We start from the raw sequence: 20,281 nt of genomic DNA, 5'->3' as shown, positions 1-20,281 counted from the left end.
TTATTATTAAATATAAATAGAATATAATATAAACAGCTATACCTGAATATCCGGTCGTTCAGATCTTATATGATCTTATCTGATACTTATAATATTTGTTAAGATATACTTTCAATAAATCATATTCTCGTAATGGTCCATAGGCCGAATAATAATAAAAAACCATAATGACCCATCATTAGTATGATTGAGGCCCATTAACCGTTTAGGACCGTTCGACTACTAGTCGTAACCGTTCGGCTCAAATATCATATCGTACATAAACTATTAAAAATTCAACTGTTAAATCGTATTTTTCTAAAAATAATTTTGTTACGAAAAAATAATTTTAATTATTTTTCTAAAAATATCAATGGAAACGTGTTCTTGCGTTAATCATATCAAGCAAACATGAATTAATTTAAAAGTTTTATAATATATAAAATATTTTTTATTAAATTTATTTTAAAAATTCACATCATTTATCATACAAAGTTATAATTTGAAGAAGTGACGAGGTATGTGCCACATTCATGACATCCTAATAAGTGCAATGATTTTTTAGATGATGGAGAATCATCATCAAGCGCATTCTCAGTTGCAGATTGAAATTTAGAAATTTACATTAGCCATTTCCTCCTTTATTCACATCAAGATCATTCTTTAATGCAATCAATGTAGCTAAGAATGTTTTCTTGGATTTTTTGAAAACATGTTTGGTTACAGTCTTAATTTTCTGAGAATACTTACTAGAGGTTCAAATGATTTAAATAAAAAAATAAGTAAAAATTGAAGTTACCAGAATTCTAGAATATAACTTCGCATCTCACTGGGAATAAAAAAAGTGCAAGAAACACATGCAACTTTCTTAAGAATCAACAGTCAAGGATAATTTTGAAAAACCCATGGCAAACATGAGAATATTATGTGCCTATGTTCACACTGAGGGGAATGAGCTTATATTATGTTATACTAAGCCTATATTATTATTATAATTGAAAAGTCCATGCAATTCACGGATTATACGGAGAGAATACGATATTCTATTTATGGACCTTATGTTTGGTTCTATGAATTCTAAAACTGCATATGTGCAGCATAATGCACCAGATTAAAACTGGTTATCCTAAAGCACACCTTTTAAAAAAGAAAAAAGAAGTTAATTACATCACCTACTTCTGTTCTTTGTATTTTGGTTTTTAGACCATGTTCTTGACTCCTGTTAGTCTGTTTGCATAATGTGCACGATAAGTTTTGATTGTTACACATTATATTAATTTTTTTCTCCTATTATTTATTGGCAGAGTTTTAGGATGCATGTGTGGATTCTTGGCTTACTTCATGGAGAACCTTTTGTCCAGTTTGCAAGTATATACAATTTTCTTTCTTGCCCTTCTTCCCCTTCTTGCTACTCCTTTTCTCCAATAGCATATTAATTGTTTGTTGTTTCTCCTCCATGAATGAGTGGTCACATTTATTTCTTTGTAAAGAGTTAAAAAGCGTTTTGAGTGAGTAGGGGAAGGAAAGGGATCAGAATCTAGTTTCTTAGTCATTTTCAAGTTTGGCAGATTGTGGCTTATTTTTTCCTTTCTCTCATTACTATATCATATCTCCTATCTTGATAAGGATATCATCATTCCTATCAATACTTGCATCACCAATCTAACACTAACTACCAGTAAAATATCTTTTCTTTTCTTTTTAACCAATTGTAGAAATTCTTGTCCATGCCAAAAAAATTACAAAGTTGCTGTAATTTTAGGGTCTCTATTCAATAATTGAACACTTTATTTTTACAAAGTGGTTTTTAACGTCTAGACCAAAGATATTAATGTTCAAGTAGCCTAAATTCAAGCTGAAGAAATGAACTTGATATTACTTACTGAATCTTTCAAATTTTTAAAGGTTATCACAAACTCCTAAATTATTGTGTTCTGCATAATTGATATTTCTACAAAACCACTCTTTGGTGGTTAAAAACTTTAAAGTTCACTCTTCATGAACATCAGGTAACTGGATTTAATGGTAATGCATTTTTATAGCCTTCGTTAAGTTATAGCCTTCGTTAACTATTGAATAAATTTGATTATTTCTTCTAAGAGAAACCTATTTCTATGTTATAGTGATATCAACAAGTATATACCTGATTCCCGTTTTGACCCTCCATCAAAAGACAGAGTCAAAGAAGTCAAAGAGGTACTTTATTGTCACACAGTAAGATCAAACTAGGTACTCTATTTATTTATATATGTAAAAGTTTTACACAGTTGAAACGAATCTAAGCTATGGTGCTTTATCTTATAATCATGTTATGTACTTGTACGATATGCTATTTGGGCCGAACGGTTGCAATTAGTAACCGCACGGTCCAGCATGCTTATTGGGCCTCAATCATATTAATGATAGGCCATTATCGCTTCCGTTATTGGGCCAACGGTCCATCACGACAATATAATCCATCGCGAATAATATCTTAACAATCTATATCAGAAAAGATTAAATAAGATATGAACAGCCAGATATTCAGGTATAACCGTTTATATTATATTCTGTTTATATTTGATAATAATCTATATATACAGGGCTGGAATCGTATACCAGGTATGCTCTCTCATACACTATTCTGCCTTATAATATTATTAAGTGATTTCACTCTGCATTCTCATATTGAGAGCCTTCAGCCTTGCTTTCAAGGCTCATCACCACTCACCCTGACTTGGGCGTCGGAGTGCCATTGCAGGTACCTCCCTCCCCGGTCGTAGCTTGGAACTTCCGGACGGTTGAAGATCAGAAGACAGCAGGAGCGCCACGTCATCCTTCGTTCCCCAAAATATTCATACCGAAACAGTACTGAACACATTTTTTTTTAACTTTTTAATAATATATTACTAGTTCAGGTTTTCCATTATGATAACAGAGTAGAGTTTAAATACAATTAGTAATCCTGCTTCATATGATAAATTGTTTGTTAGAGTTTTGGTTAATTTGAGAGATAATTTATCTTAGATGTATTTATGATCTGTATATTGCCCTGTTTCAAACATCCATGCCAAATTTTCCTAGCATCTCCCTAATCAAATCTATGTTAAACTCAAAACCTATACCAAACATTGCAACAATTTCAAATTACGCATTAGTTTCACCTAGCATCATTTAAGACTTTTTCTATACCAAAACTGCCAAGTTTGCCCTAGCCATGTTAATACCCTGGCAAGTGTACCAGATCTTATCAAGTAATAATAGAACAATAAGTCCAGATATCGTTTCCCAAGGGACTCAGTGGCCTAGACGTTCATGTGAATTGATCACATAAGACTTAAAAGAATAATAATTTGTAATTGTAATGCAAAACCGAAATTTAAACATGCAAATGCAAACTTGATCAATTGGTAAATAAAGATATGAATGAATGGAGTTGTTGGGGTTTACGGTTTCATCCTTATCCACCCTCCTATATCTATTATTCTTATTAAATTCGCTTTATTATCAATGTTCATGTAACTTTCTAAATTACTCTAAACCCGATATCTCGGTGAAAAGAGCCTATTACCATAATTACTAGTTTACTATCCCTAGTCTCCCTAGTAATTACTAATGCATTAATCACAGAAGTTTAAAGCAATTGACCATCCTACTCCTATCCCTAGGCAGTATTTCATAATCAAGAGAATTCTTCCCAGTTCTAGATTTCTCCGTACGTCCCAGTATCGATAAAATCAAAGATCATGACACCGGATGAGTTAAATGATGCAAGCTTTATTCCACAGAGAAGAAAACCCAAACTATTGATAATAAAAGCATATAAATGAAATAAGAAATTTGATATAAGAGAGTTTCAAAAGGATTACATCGTTCCCCAACAACAAATGGTTTGGTTCACCATTGACATGGTGAAACTAGATGAAATTAATCACTAGTAGAAAAATTGCATTTTATGACGATTTTACTATGACGGATAAAAATTATCCATCATAATAGAGACATATTATAACGCACTTTTATATATCCGTCATAATATGAAACGCGGTGGCAAACTCGTAAATAAGTCAAAGACATATTATGACATAGTTTTGCATATCAGTTATAATATAAAACGTGGTGGCAAATTTGTAAATAAGTTTAAAACCTTTTACTACGTATTTTGAACACTTGTCATAAAATTTTTAATATGTTATGACTGTTTTTTAGAAATCCGTCATAGTATCTCTCTTTTTCAATTTTTCCATTTCCCTCTCGGTCCTTCTCATGTTCGTCCCTCTGACTCTCATTTCCTATTTCTCTCTCACTCTCGTTCGACCTAATACACTGTCATTCACTCTTTTCCTCTTTTCCTCTCTTCTTCACTCTCTATCATTCGCAGTTCAATCAACCACAATTCTCCATTTGCGTACCCTCACGAGAACGTTTCTCTCGTCTCCATCATCGGAGGCTCTCGTCACAGTTCTCAGTCGCCACAATTCAAGCGGTAAGCATTTTCCTTTACCTCTCAGCCTCTCACCTTCATCTTTTACCCTCAACTGCTAGGGTTTCTTTGTATCTTCATCTTCTCACCTTTTGACCGATTTTTTTTTGCTTTTTCCTTCATTTTTCACCGATTGAAATCGGTTTCCTCCGTCTTTGTTCCGATCAAGCAGTGATTCCGTGTAGGTAGGAGCTAACCTAGGTAGGATGTGGTTGATGCTGCAAGTGTAGCTGCGTGTTCGTTCCCCTTTCGAGGTAAGGGTTTTTGTTTCGTAATTACTCTCTGCATGTTTCGTAATTTTGTTTCGAGATGTCCACCTTGGTGCTATTTTATTTTGATTATATTGACCCTGTAATTGGTTGATAACGCATAGTTGTTGTGGGTTTTGTTCGATACAGAGAATTGGTTGATGCAGAGAAAGCTCTCGAGCAAATAACACATTTAATTTTAAAGGTAGGATGGTCCTGAATAGCATTCAGCTCTGGTCCAGAAACCATGTTTACTTGTTGAATCCTCTCAATGTCAGTTATCTATAAATTTTTTATATTCTTTTTTTGTCAGAACATTTTCATCTCTTTCATTAAGACCAAGAGGAAAAAGGAAAAGGAAATTCTATCAACTTAACTTACCTTAGTCCGAAGACAAAGATTTTCATCTTCCAGTTCAATCTCCTAATCGATAATAATGCATGCTATCAGTTACCAGTCAGACAAAGGAAAATAATAGCTACAAATTTTGGCAAATAAAGGTTGAGAAATTAGTTCATGATCAATTACCCTTTTCTGAAAGTATTTGATTTATGCCAGTAGCATCTCATGTTGTGTAGTTAGAGAAAAACAAAAAAAAAAAGAGTACCAAGACATCATTAGCAAATAGACAAGATTCGATCATTGTATGCATAATAACCACTATGATGCAAGAAAGGAAAATTGCAAAAAAGGTGAGTTTATATGTTTATGCAGTTTACTTTTATTTATCTGGATGTTATAAAACTCTTTAGATAACAGAATTTAAAGAAACAAAACAATAATATTTCCAGAGGACAAATAAGATTTAGTTCATCAATAATCTTACTTTCTTAGATTTGATTCTAGTGATTCCTCTTTCAAATCTATTCTCCAATTTCTTAAGTTCCTTCATAGTCAGTGTGCTTAAAGCATCACCCATCAAGTGCCTGCAAAAGCCATAATCCATTAGTTTTTATAAGAAGAATTTAAGAGGAACAAACACCATGGTAATAATAAAAAATCACCTGTTTGAATTTTGCAACATCTGTATTTGCTGTCTCAGATTTGTGGATTCTTGTTGATAATACTATTTTACAATGAACCAAGGTTTCTGCTTTCTTTCCCTTGCTTTGCTGTCTCACCAGCTTTTGTGCATTTTATTACTTATTTTTTTATAATGTTCGTTTATGTAATTTTAGACTAATTCATGCTTATTTGTTGCTTTTTTGGTTAGAACCAATCTGCAGGTCTTTCACTATATAGTTGGGGACTGTCTGGAGCCTTGTTGTGGTTGTTTGCTGCCATAAGGAAGAGAAAACAACCATAAGGAGTCTANCATATTTTAGGNTTGTTNCCANNGTGCAGAGGTTATGTCTCTGTTTTTCTTTATTGATATGCCTCTTATGTTTCAACTAGTGGCATTTATACAGAACTTTACTGCATGTCTGCATGATTGATATATTCCGGGACATAATAGAAAATGAAAGAAACTGCATTATTTGTCTGCATACTCTTTGAGAGTCTTCAATCTTTGAATTTGGAGTCACTATATCTTAGCAAGATGTTCACAAGTTGCATGTAATACACACATGTGAAACCTTCTTATGCATAATAATCAACCAATTACACAGTGAACTCTTGTTTGCTTCATAGTTTTCAAAGGGAGCAGTTAAAGTTATCTTACCAGGATGAACATTATTCAATAATTTGATAGTTTGTTGTGTCTTCCCTGTATTGTCATTGAGCCAACACCACTCTAGAAAAGGTTGTCTTATGAAAGGCCCACATGTTAAATTCTTAATTTTGTTTGTTATTTCATCTTTCAAGGGTAGAATTTTCAATACTGATGTGTCATGAATGGTTTATATATGTTATGCAGAACCAATGTTAGTAGTTCACATGCCTCAATAATGAAGTTAAGTTGGCAAAGGAATGATTGTCAAATTACCGAAACCACTCAATATAAAATATCTGATTTACTTGTAAATACTTCTTTCATGCCAAAAACATATGTAGTTTCTAGCTGAATTGAAAATGCTATTATTTCTGCTCACTGTCATAATGATCTTGGACATGCTACTGCAAACACAATAGAGGTATTTTTATAACACTATACCACTCAATTACTGTAATCAATTTCACTAATTTCTATTTACTTTCAGGCTGCCCGTGCTGGTGCAAGACAACTAGAAGTAACAATTAATGGAATTGGTTAAAGGGCTGGTGATGCTGCATTTGAAGAGGTTAATATTATCATTCTTCTATTTTCTATCTTATTATTATTAGTATAGTTAATGAGCTCAACAACTTATTTTATATTTGTTTTCTTGAAGGTTGTGATGGCCCTAAGATGCAGAGGAGTTCATGTTTTAGTTGGTTTATATACTGGAATTAATACAAAGGAGATACTGAAGACCAGCAAGATGGTTTAATATTTTTAAACTTTTTTAGAATATTTTCCTCCTTTGTTGAATTCAAAATTTTATATAGTTTTGTTTTTGAACAGGTTGAAGAGTTCTCTGGTATGCATTTACAGCCACACAAAGCTATAGTAGGTGATAATGCATTTCTACATGAAAGTGGCATTCATCAGGTTAGGGGATAGTTAAAAGCTACCTTATTCTATTTGTTACCTTACATATTCAAAAACAAATTTTGAATACTTGGTAACTAATTTAGGAGTTATTTTAATTAATATTATTGTCACTTGTAGGGGTCATTGGCAATTGCTAGTAATTGTTCCAGATCGTTCTCTCGTAGTTCTTTTATGTTCTTTGCATAAGAAAGCTAATACATTATCCATCAAAAAAATTTTAGAGGCGTAAGTTTTCTTTTCTATTTTGTTTCCTTCCTATATGATTATAATGATATAATGAATGTCTATCTTTTGTAGGTCTTTGGAAACTCATTCAAGGTTGCGGGGCATTCCATCTGTATCTAGGAAGAAGATGCAAATAGTGATACCTAATGTAAGAGAAGTTGACCTTCATCTGTATTTTATGATTTTGCTATTTTTATGAGGAATTGGCTTGTTGGTTTACCAAAATTGATCAAAGGTGGTACAAAGGCTATAGCTAGAGTATAATATGATCTTTTGTGTCCTTAGTTGGAATGAGTTTTGATTATTTGTGTTTAATTTGCTATGTCAACGTCAATTGGGCAGCTATGAGTGTGGGTATTACGTAATGAAGCACATGCACACCATTATTTGTACAAACATTACTGATTCATGGGATAAGTATTAAAAAACTAACTTAATGCTTATCTAACTGTTCAGTACAAAATTGTTCTAACTTAATTATTTTATTTGTAGATCTTTGATGATTCATCTCCAATGGAAGCTCCAGACATTGAAGATATTAGAACTAAGTGGCCTTCTTTTATTTTAAGTGTTAGTAAATTGTAGAAACTTGAGTACAATGTAGTGTAGGTTGATGTTATTTGGATTTAATATGATTTACAAATTATGTATTAGATATTATTGAACAATTTAATGTTTGAAATGGATTTCACATTATGTTAGTTTAATTGAATATATTCATTTCATGTTATATTGATTATAAATTGATTGATAAAATTATAATACAGGAAATTAATTGAAAATTGAATAGATATGTCAAATGTAATAATGATTTTGTTTTACAAAAAAGTTTTTATGATAGGTGAATAATGTATGTAATAAAAGCTTATTTCTGAAAAGTATATATTATGACAGGTGAACAATTACTTGTCATAATATGTTCTACATATTATGATAGGTGAAAAAATCTTCGTCATAAAACACTACATATTATGATAGGTAAATTTGCTATATTATGACTGATAAGTGAAAATCTGTTATAATACACTGGACCTATTATGATAGGTAACAGAAAGTCTGTCATAATACACTGGACCTATTATGATGGACTTTCTGTCCGTCATAAAATGCACAGACCTATTATGACACCCAGAACTATGACGTCAGGTCATCCGTCATAATAAGTCAATTTTACCCGTCATAAAAAACTATTTTTCTACTAGTGAATGGAAAGAATGAAAGAATAAACCCTAGAATTGGTAAATTGGAGCCTTAGCATCCAAGAGCCGCCTCCAAGGAGTGTAGAAGGTGCTCTAACGTCTCTCTCTGCCAAAAGATACCTCTCTGATGCGTTCTAGGTCTATTTATAATACAGAAAAATAACAAAATTTTGGCCCAGGCCCATAAGTTAGGCGCTCAACATCCATTTCACCGCTCAGCGTTGGACTTCAGTATCGCAGGACGCTCAGCGGTCAATCCTGGCGCTTAGCGGTGGGCGATTCTTCTTTTCTCCCCTCAGCGTCTCTGCTCAAGCGTCAAACAGTGGCATCCCTCACGAAGCTTGCGCTCAGCGCTGGAAATGACGCTCAGCGGTGGATGTGACTCCTCCTTTGCATCCTTTCTCATCCTTTCTTGAGTCTAAGTCCTTTCTTCTTCACTTCCATTATTCCATTCTCATCAAATCTTGTCAAAACAATGTAAAAACAAGCATAATATTTCTAAAACCACTTTTGACTCACTTGTAATCAAATTAAAGTGTTTTGCATGATTCTAAGCTAATTATAAGCCACAAAGGGTGTGATTTAATATCAATTTCAAGTATAAAAATAATGCTTTTTAGACCGTTATCAAGCCCCCAAATTGAGTAATTCTTTTCAAAAAACAACAAACATAATATTCATATTAAACTTCACCGAAACAACAATGGAAACTGAGTAGTTTTTTTCACAAAATAACAAGCATAATGGCTTACCTTGTTGTTTTTGTTGGAAACCCAGCAATGAAGCACTATAAAACCAACCACTGTGAGGGCTTCACCCAACGACGAACAATAGCCACCCAACCACCTCGGCGAAAGCTTTAACAATGGCAACGAGATAACGAGTGCACGAGAAGAACGTCAACTGTCGAACGAGTGAAAGAGTGAACGGCCAAATGCACAATTGAACGACAATGAAGAAAAATATGAAGGAGTGAAGGAGAATGGGAACGTTTGTAGAACGAGAACGTTTGTAGAATAGAAAAAGGGAACTCGGAAAGTGGAAGTGAATATGGAGTAATCTAAACCAGTTATAATATTTAAGCCTTGTAGAAAAATAATCTACACCAGTTCTAAGTTTAACAAGTGTAGAACTAATTTTATTTTATTACAATTTTGCCATCACACCAATTTTTATACCTGTTTTCAGTGCAACCGGTGTAGAAAAGTTTCTCTTATTTACAAAACTGCCACCGTACCACTTTTTATACCTAGTAAATTTCAACCGGTATAAAAATCTGCTATAAAATGTATATTTTCCACTAGTGACAGGCCGTGTCAGCTGCAACAATATACTCAGCTTACAATGCCCATGCTGACGTTCCAGATCATACTAGAAGAAAGTTGGATGATAAAATCAGAAATGTGCTTTCTTGGGGGTAAGTGATGAATCCAAAGCTTATAAATTGTTTAATCTTGTTACAAAGAAGGTTATAGTGAGTAGGGATGTTGTATTTGAAGAAGAGAAAAACTGGAATTGGCAAGATGATTCTGAGAAAAATAAAACGGAAGCTCTTGACTGGGAAGACACAATCACTGCAACAGATGAATGCTCTAAACCTGCTTCACATAAACGCTTTAACCTGCTTCACAAGAAGTTACAATCAATGATGATGCAGATCCAAATATATCAGAATCAAGCTCTGAACATGTTGATACTCCAATGGCAAGGAGGGCAACCAGAATTCGAAGACCTCCCAATTGGATGACAGATTATGAAACTAATTTGGTAATGGAAGAAAGTGATTAATTGTTGGCAATGATGCTGGCAGAATCTGCAGATCCCCAGTCCTCTAAAGAAGCATGGACAAGTCAACAATGTAGAGAAGCAATGACGGCTGAAATGGAGGCCATTGAGAAAAACAATACATGGCAGCTTATAGATCCACAAGAAAGCACTTAAACTTCTTTTCCTTCCTATGATTTTTCTTTTGATGAGGAAGGGGCTTTTCTTATGATCTTTTCTTCTTTCCTCTCTTCCTCTTTTTCTCACTCTTCCCCCTCAACTTTCTCTTTTTCTTTCTTTTTATTTTCTTCTTTATTTTTGCACATTTTCTATTTTTCTTTTTTCTTTCAACCACTTGAATGATAAAGCTCCCTGGATCTTGTAATTTAGGAGGTAATGTCCTCTGTATGATGGCACTGCAATTTCCTTGCACATCAATAGTTTCCTTCTCAATATACTTTCATTTCTTCATGAGAAATTCTTTTAAAAACTTTGCATATGATGGTATTTGCTGAAGTGCCTCAGAGAATGGTATAGTTATTTCCAATTCCTTGAAAACCTCCANAAAACGCTCGAACTNCTTTTCTCTCTCCTTTCTAGAATATATCTTTGGATAGGGCAAGGGTTTTTCATACTCCCTCTCTTTCAATTTTACAACCTTTTCTTCTATCTTTTCCTNAGCANCAACCTTTTNTGTTTCTTTCTCTTCTATCTTTTTCACTTCTTTCTCTACCTTCTCCTCATCAACAACCTCATCCATTTGTGTCTCCAAATTTCTGAAGGTAACTTCATAGCTCTTGGAATCACACTTCTCCATAAATTTGTCGAACTTTTCATTACGGCTTTTGACTTGTTCTGTCACATTAGCTATATGTTGGCATAGTTGTTGATCATACTCCCACGTTTCTATTGGTGAAGAGTATTGTTGCTGTCATTGATATTGTTGCCTTTCTTCCATGCTTCTATGAGAAGAAAATCTTATATACATGTCTTGTGGAAAGAATTCATCATTCTTTACAGTCTCCTCTATGCCTTTGACATGGTATACTTCAAAATTCATAATCCTCTGAAAAAGTTCATCAGACTCAGGATTTTTCTTGATTGGTCTAATTTGTGGCTCAGCAGCTAATTAGCTCTGATCCATGTATGAGTGGGGTTCCCACTAGTGGTTGAAATTATTTTGGTAGAATTGACTGCCCATATAATCAAATTCTTGTCCGTACTGCATTCTGCAAATGTTAGGCATAAAACCCTAGAAAACATTTATTAGAACAAAAATAAAATCAAACATAAAATCAAGTCAAATTCAATCAATTCACACTACTTGAAAAGGCAAACCTCGAGTTCCTGGCAACGGCGCTAAAAACTTGTTGACTCACTGGCAAGTGTACCAGATCATTCAAGTAATATAATCGATAATGCTCGATATCGTTCTTCCCAAGAGACTCGAAAGGCCTTATCGTTCGTGTGAATTGAGATCGTAAGACTTGTAGAGAAAAATTAATTGTTGTGGATGCAAAAACAACAAATAAACATGCAATGCGTTTGATTCAGTTGACAAGAGAAAGGCTATTGATGAATGGAGTTGTTGGGGGTTGACAATTTCATCTTATCTGCTCCCTCTTATCTACTCCTCTTATTTAATGTGCTTGATTATCTAATTGTTATGCAAACTTTCTTGGCGTACCCTTAACCCGATCCCTCGGCGAAAAGAGCGTATTACTAATTATCGGCTTACTATCCCTAGCCTCCCCTAACAATTAGCAACGCATTACCAAACAGAAGCAAAAACAATTGATCGTCCTACCTCCCTATCCCTAAGTGGTATTTCATTAATCAAGGAATTTCTCACCAGTTTGTGACAGTACTATATGTAATCGTATCAATAGAGACAAACAACAGTTATCGAATGAGTTAAACGATAAAAGATTTAAGCGCAAATGAGAACCCAATAATTGATAATCAAAGCATATGACAATCATATAAATAAACAAGAGTTTCAATAAAAGAGAGTTTCAAAAGATTACATTGTTTCCCCCAACAACAAAAGGGTTTTAGTTCACCATTGTCATGGAAAACCTAGATGAAAATAATGGAAGATTGGAAGAGCAAACCCTAGATAGGATGAAAAGGAGCCTAAGCATCCAAGAGATCTTCTCCAAGGAGTGAAAATTAGGTATGGCCGCCCTCTTATGCCAAAAGAATGAGAATGAAATCGTAACATGGCTATTTATAGCTGAGGAACGTCACTAGAAAACAGGCCCAAGCCCAGCAGACAACCACCCGACGTCACACTTATGCTGCCAGGCGGTTTGCCCATAATCGCGCCACCGCCCGGCGCCAAGGGTCTAGCGCTCGGCGGTTTGCCTCTAATCGCAAATTCGCCCAGCGTCCACGCCAGGTGCCTCCTCCTCGCATTGGACCGCCCAACGGTGAATTTTGCCACTGGGCGGTTCCTAGACTCTTCTTTTCTTCAGTTTTCTTTCTCTGTATCGAGTCTAAGACCTTCATCTTCAACCCCAACCTTCACTTTCATCAAAATTGCTGCAAAACAATGCAAAACAAGCATAATATCGCTAATCAGCTTTTGACTCTCAACTGACTCATTTATTGGGTTTTACTTGATTCTAAGCTCATTCTAAGTCTTAAAGGGTGTAATTTGGTCTAAAATGACATATGAGAATAACTGTTTTTCAATCGTTATCACAAATTCAGGGTAATATTTTAATAATTAGTCTTTATGTTGATGATTTTCTATTTACTAGAAACAGTAAACATATGTGTGAAGAGTTTAAAAGTTCAATGAAGCTAGAATTTGATATGACTGATCTTGGAAAAATGAAATATTTTCTCATAATAGAAGTCATACAAAGGAAGGTAGGAATTTTCATTTGTCAAATAAGATATGCATGGGAGATATTAGCTCAATTCAACATGACAAAAAGCAATCCAAGAACAACATTGTCTATAGATGAGGAAGGAGTCCCAATAGATTGCACAAAGTTTAAGTAAGCAATTAGTAGTCTTATGTATCTCATAGTCACTCGACCTGATTTGATGTATGTGGTAATTTTAATCAGCAGGTACATGGCAAATCCAAAGTAATCACATTGGGCAACGATCAAACAAATCCTAAGATATCTTAAGGCACAAATGATTATGGAATCTTTTATCAACAAGTGGAAGAACTAGTCTTGTTGCCTACAGTGACAGTAATTATGCAGGTGACTTAGATGATAGAAAAAGTACTTATGGTTAAGTTTTTTTAATGGGTACGGGAGTTGTCTCTTGGGCATCAAAGAAACAACATGTGGTGAGCCTATCTACAATTGAAGTTGAGTATATTGCAGCTGCATTTTGTGCATGTCAATGTATTTAGCTTTGCAAAATTATAGAATATCTCGGTTCAAAAGCAGAAGGTGCAACAGAAATTCTATGTGATAACAGCTCTACTATTCAATTATCCAAAAATCTCGTCTTTCATGGAAGAAGTAAACACATTGCAGTAAGATTTCATTTTCTTAGAGATTTGGTTAAAGATCAAGTTCTTTGTCTTGGTTATTGTTGCTCTGAAGAACAATTAGCTAATATAATGACCAAAGCATTGAAGCTTGTGCAATTTGAGAGTCTACATCGAATGCTTGGAGTTGTGGAAGTAAGTGAAATAAGCTAAATGTAACAACATATAGCTTAAGGGAGGATATGTTGGTTATTTTAAATTGTTAATGTTTTTAAAATAAATCTCCTATTTATTAGGGAGAATTAGTCATTAGTCAGTTGCATATTTTACCTAGATAGGTGTCGTTTTTTCAATTTCAGTAAATACCCATTATGCATAGCAGTTGTGATGTACGGGTTCTTTTTTGCTTTTATAAGCCTCGATTGGTTATTCAACAAAAGATACACTTAGACAAATTTTATTCTACGTACCTATTTTATAAAAGCAAGAGTACGTTGACATTCATTTGACACGTTCCACGTCAACTATTTAGGAAAAGAAGTGTACAATGATTATGGGTAAAATGGGAAGAAAGAAAATTTTGCATTTCATGCTTCTTTTGCTTTTCGTTCAAAAAAAAATGTCATTTTTCTTGTCGTTCAAAAAAATCACGTTTTGCTTCTCTTTCAAAAAAATCTCATCAGCGTCCTTGAGCAGCTTGAATCGATGGTTTTGTTCACGTATTCTCATTTCTATTTTTGAGGTCCTTCAATCGATGTGAGGCTTTAGCATCCGCTCCCAATCGGTGGTCGTGGAGGTTATTGTTGGGTGTTAGGGTTTAGCGTTGCCGCTCCCAATCGGTGGTTGTGCAAGGTTCTGTTGGTTGTGAAGTTGAAGGTTTTTGCATCTTCGTGTCTCTCCTAAGTGACTTTGAGGTAGGGGTTTTGCATTTTTATCTGTCCTAATTTTACCCTTTTGAGTAGTTGTTTTGGTTGAAATGGAATGGTATTTTTTCTAGTGATTGGTGGTTTGAACCGCAAATGGAATGTTATTTTTTCTGCTCTTCGTCATCCATTTGTATTAGCTTTGTTGATTGCTTTGCCTTTGATGTAAGAAAGCATAACTTCGCATATTAGTGTTAGAGTAGGATATGTCTTCATTCTTTGTCTCAGGATCGTAAGCTTAAGACTTTGGTCTTACAATATCTCTGCATTGGAATATACTGACATAACTTTCGTCTAATCACATATCTTTTACTTTTCTTTCAGGTGGTGCAGATTGAAAGAAGAAACTTCACAAGACCTGCAATATCATTGATTTTTCCCATGACTAAAAAGCGTATATATGTTCTTTGTTTGTCACTGTGCCCCGTTATAAAATATTCTAGGCTTTCATTAAGCTAGCTTTTGGTTTATATGCTTTGAAGATGTTATAAGATAGGACCCCACATTTAATGAACTAGTTCCCCTAGTATATTGCAAGGATTCAAAGTGTTCGAAAATCTATTTGAGTTAATGTAGTGGCTGCTTTTCCTTTCTTGTATCCTCATGTAGGAAAAAGATGCACCAGATTAAGGAATTAATATTATTTATGGCACAAATTTATAAACAATTACTTTCTCTAGGTTCCTTTATCTTGTTGGAGCACATTAGATGATGCAAAATAATGAAAGGATTAAAGGATTTTCTTAACTAAAAAAAAAGACCTAAAGAATCACTTTCAAGAGGCATCTAAAATCTACAATGTTACATTTCGTAACTAAGTATGAATTCAAAATACAAAACTATGTTTTGGCAAAGTTTATTAGAAACCTTGCTTAATAAAGAATAGTTTTGGCAAAGCTTTCATATAATTTTATTAACTACCATTTACACACCCAATAGTCATAAAACCATACATTAGTCCATATCTTTCCAAATTATTATTGACATTTATATTTTAAAATAACTGGAACAATTAAAATCACTTAAAATGATATAAAATAATTTATATATTTTTTTGTTTTATTATAAAAATAACTATATATAGTTAATCAAGCGTGCATTATAAATTTAAGTTCATCCTTATGAGTGATTTACTTTAACTCTTATTTATTGTCATTCACGAAAACACATACATATATATGTGAAGTTTTCTTTTTTTAATAATTAATTTTTAGTATATATATTTTGTTATAAATGTTTTCTTTTATTGTTGTACAAAACACAATCCACAAATAACCACATACAATTTAAGAGATAACCACTTACTGCACCAAAAGTTGTGGACATTAGGATTGAATTAAACCATTTTTTTCTTGTACAAAACACCTTTCCAAAGTAAACCACACAGGACTTAGGAGATAACCACTAACTGCACCAAAGAAATGAGGTCATTGAGATTGAATTAAACAACTTTTATTGTTGTACAAAACACATTTCTAAACATCGGACTTAGGAGATAACCACTTACTGCACCAAGAGATATGTGGTCATTGGGATTGAATTAAACACTTTTAATTGTTGTACAAAACGCAACCCATAAATAACCACATAGAATTTAGGAGATAACCACATATTGCACCAAATAATGTGGTCATTGGGATTGAATTAAACCACTTTTATTGTTGTACAAAACACCTTTCTAAAGTAATCACATAGGACTTATGAGATAACCATTTACTGCACCAAGAGATATGTGGTCATTGAGATTGAATTAAACCACATTTATTGTTGTACAAAACACAGTTCAGATATAACCACATAGGGCTTAGGAGATAACCACTTACTACACCAATAAATGTTGTCATTGAGATTTAATTAAACCACTTTTATTATAGTACAATACACCTGTAACCACATAGGACTTAGGACATAACCACTTACTACACCAAGAGATATGTCGTCATTGGGATTGAATTAAATAACTTTTATTGTTGTACAAAACATCGTTCCAAAATAACCACTTAGGGCTTAATAGATAACCACATAACACTTACTATATAACTACTTGCTACTTAAATAACTTTTATTGTTGTACAGAACCCCTTTTAGAAATAACCACATAGGAATGAGTAGATAACCACTTACAATACCAAGAAATTTGATGAAACCTATCCTCAAAAACCACAACATTTGTTGTTCATAAGTAATTTGATAGTAGACCACAAACCCTTCATTGGACAACCACTTACTGGACTAATTAATATGATCCTTCATATTGAACTTAAGAATTTTTTTAGATGTACATAACCAAATTAAAAAATAACCACATGGGACTCTGCACATAACTAGTTACTGTAACAATAAACATGATCAAATCTATCCTCAACAACCACTACATTTCTTCTATATCATGAATTTCATACTACACAACATACCCTTCATTGGATAAGCACGAAAACATATTTGTTATTTGTACATAATTACCTTAACAAATAACCACGCAACACTTAAGACATAACCACTAGACCAATACTTGTGAAATCAGTTTTTGACTCACTTGTGCCATCTCTCTTTGATTTTGCAGGGTGCTCATAATTATTTGCTTTAATCATTGTACTTCGTTGTGATATGATTTAGTAGTTATTCAACTGCAACATTGGATGACAATTTATTTCATTATTAATCATTTTGTCAGATATATAAAACCACTTTAATATATAACCACATAACATAATGAAGAAGGTATAACCCGTTACTGCACCAATTTGTTAATTCTTTTTTATATCAAAACAACATCATATAAAACTTAGAACATAACATACATTACATTACCACTTATTGCAGCTAAACATTCATGGAGCTGACTTTAGTACTTCACTAATTGTACTCCGTAACAAATCCATGTAAACACAAACAATATTCGAAACTGGCAACAACAATAAAACTAAAATACAAATGAGCAAATTATGAAAATCCTAAATTTATTCCACTTTTAATGTTCTTGTTTGATCCACTTCCTTCAAGTGTTTCGTTGTGAACAGGTGGAATCAATTTACTAAGGGTGTCATCAATCCAACGTGTTGAAGGCTTGTTGGTAACAATTGATACACATACTAGCTCATCAATTGGACAACCAATATCACTTGCAAAAATCTGCACATACGAAGAGTATCATTCAAAGTGGTAATGCAAATACACAATCGGAAAAATTTATTACAAGCTATTTAATATATTATATAACATTTTAAATATTCCACTCGAAAAATTTACGACACTTTATAATATATATTACATCATAATATTGTATACCCAAATTCTTAAACAAAACATATATTTGAACGTTATATAATATATAATAACCTAATGTACCAATCATGACCAACATATCATAATATATATATATATATATATATATATATATATATATATATATTTTCTTTCTAGATTTTATTTGTAATATAAGCATTTGCCATCTATGAGGTACACTAGACAAACAAAAGGAAATGGGATACAACAACGTCCCTACCACTTAATTCAATTTTTCAATTTTAAAACCTAATCAATGCTTTATTATTCAAACCACTCAATAATAGATATAAAAAAAAAATATGTTGCACCATCACGAGAACTAAGTAATATAATATTAAAAACATATGTTGCACTGAAAATTGTCCAAAATCCCAACACTTGTCCTAGTTACTCCAAATTAGCGTTTTCTATAACCTTCTCCACTAAGCCATTGAATTTATCAAAAAAATACTAATTGCTTTTGCTCTAAATAAATGTTTGGTCAAGATTTAATGTTATTAATAGTACAAATATCAACAACCAAGACTCACAAGCTTTAAACATCTTAACTCAAAGCCCAAGTGTGTTTACAGATAAGAAAAGATATAAACAGCTCAACAAACGGTGCAAACAGAAGCATTTTGATGCAAATATTTCAACAAAACAGCAAGGTTTTTCTTTATGTGGTTTATACAACCATGACAACAATGTATTTTCTACAAGATTTTATAGTAAGACAACAAGGTATTTATGTAGTTAATATAACAAAGACAGTGAGATATTTCTGAAAAATTTTATAGTAGGACAGCAGGGTATTTAGGTAGTTTACATTTCCTAAACTAGATTTACCAACTAGTAACATTCATTCAGCCGCAAACTGTAGTTCCTTAAGATAACACTTTAATTTAATTAAGTTCAATCACTTTGAACTCATTTCAAATTCCTATATTCCTTCAAAACGGTAACCCGTAACTCTAAATACACTCAAACACTACATTGCGTCACATCATGCGCATATTATACCTGTTTTACTCATCCAAGCAGTTTCTCAACCTTTGATCATCAGGAAATGTAAATCGCGTGCACAACCATTCTAAGAGTGAGAATCTCTTAGGTCTGGACAAGTTATTACAAGTTAAATAGAATATGAATTACATACCCAACAAATTCTAAGTATGTAATTATCTCATTCACATTGCAGTGTTTAAAACTAAGGAAGAAGAAACTCATTTATCATACTAACAAAACATATATAACCAGCTCTAAAACCAAGTCACAATAACAAATAGAGCACGATTTCCTCCCTTTATTTCCAGTTATATCTATTATGGATACATACCCATGATTCCTGCTACAATTTATATACTTAAGATTACACGACCATCAGCCCCTTTAGAGTATTAGATGTTTAGTTCATTAAAGTTAACTTATACTAGTTCTGGTACACTGATTCAAGTGAATCATCAATGCAAAGTCATATTACGCATAATAACTTAACTCTAATCTAAACTTACCCGATTGAATTCCCGGTTCAATAACCCCATTGCAGCAACCGAATACAACATATAGACATTAAATCAGAGTTATATACATTGCTTTCACATGGCAAGTATATCATCTTAAAACATGAAATATGCACACGTTATTGCTCAACATACATTTCAAACCCATCATTTAAGTATTAAAGACAACCAATCCTCCACACCCTTTATTCTTGAATCAGAATCGCAAGTATGCACATAAGAAAACATGGTTAAATATCTAGAAGCAGTTTAGTTCCCCATACCTGTTCTTTCTCTTTACGGGCAACCCTTGGTTCGAACTTTATGTATCTTGCTCTCCCACTCCTGCGCTCTCTCTCTCTGACCCACAAAACTCGTTCTCTCAGTGTCTCACACTCACCACCGATCTCGCTCGGATTCTCGCTCGGATTGAGCATTTGGTATACTCCGTCTCCAGGTGGAAGAAGAACATGCTCTTCAGTTTATGCATGGAAGTTGAGACAATAAGCACACCACGCTCAGCCGCCAAGTCGTTTCGCCGTCGAATCACAGTCCTAACATCAGGATGACCCTAATTCTTATAAATAACAAAACAACAAAAGCATACAATGACAGAGAGTGTTAAAGTGTAATGCAAATTCTAGAAGAATGGAGAAGCTCCTAGGAAAAAAGAGTTA

At 33.4% G+C, this 20,281-nt stretch overlaps 1 protein-coding gene and 1 pseudogene across 1 annotated transcript; both read right to left on the bottom strand.

The window, feature by feature from the left end:
- Positions 1–4,905: 4,905 nt before the first annotated feature.
- Positions 4,906–6,364, bottom strand: LOC106756082 (annotated as a pseudogene).
- An 11,261-nt stretch (positions 6,365–17,625) lies between these two features.
- LOC106769163 lies at positions 17,626–20,174 on the bottom strand. Its single transcript, XM_014654666.2, has 2 exons — positions 19,889–20,174; positions 17,626–17,967 (listed from the first exon to the last, which is right to left on the bottom strand). Exons 1-2 carry the CDS (start codon positions 20,039–20,041, stop codon positions 17,779–17,781), a joined length of 342 nt encoding a protein of 113 aa, XP_014510152.1. The 5' UTR covers positions 20,042–20,174; the 3' UTR covers positions 17,626–17,778.
- Between the last annotated feature and the right edge of the window lie 107 nt (positions 20,175–20,281).

The sequence above is a fragment of the Vigna radiata genome, chromosome 1 (genome assembly GCF_000741045.1).
Source record: "Vigna radiata var. radiata cultivar VC1973A chromosome 1, Vradiata_ver6, whole genome shotgun sequence".
Lineage (NCBI taxonomy): Eukaryota > Viridiplantae > Streptophyta > Magnoliopsida > Fabales > Fabaceae > Vigna > Vigna radiata.
This window is presented reverse-complemented; position numbering and strand designations above follow the sequence as displayed.

Excerpts from the sequence above, each read along its gene's own strand:
- LOC106769163 (XM_014654666.2), bottom strand. The coding sequence starts at position 20,041 with ATGCTCAATCCGAGCGAGAATCCGAGCGAGATCGGTGGTGAGTGTGAG. Across the intron at positions 17,968-19,888 it reads CCCGTAAAGAGAAAGAACAG|ATTTTTGCAAGTGATATTGG; the intron begins GTATGGGGAACT and ends TCGTATGTGCAG.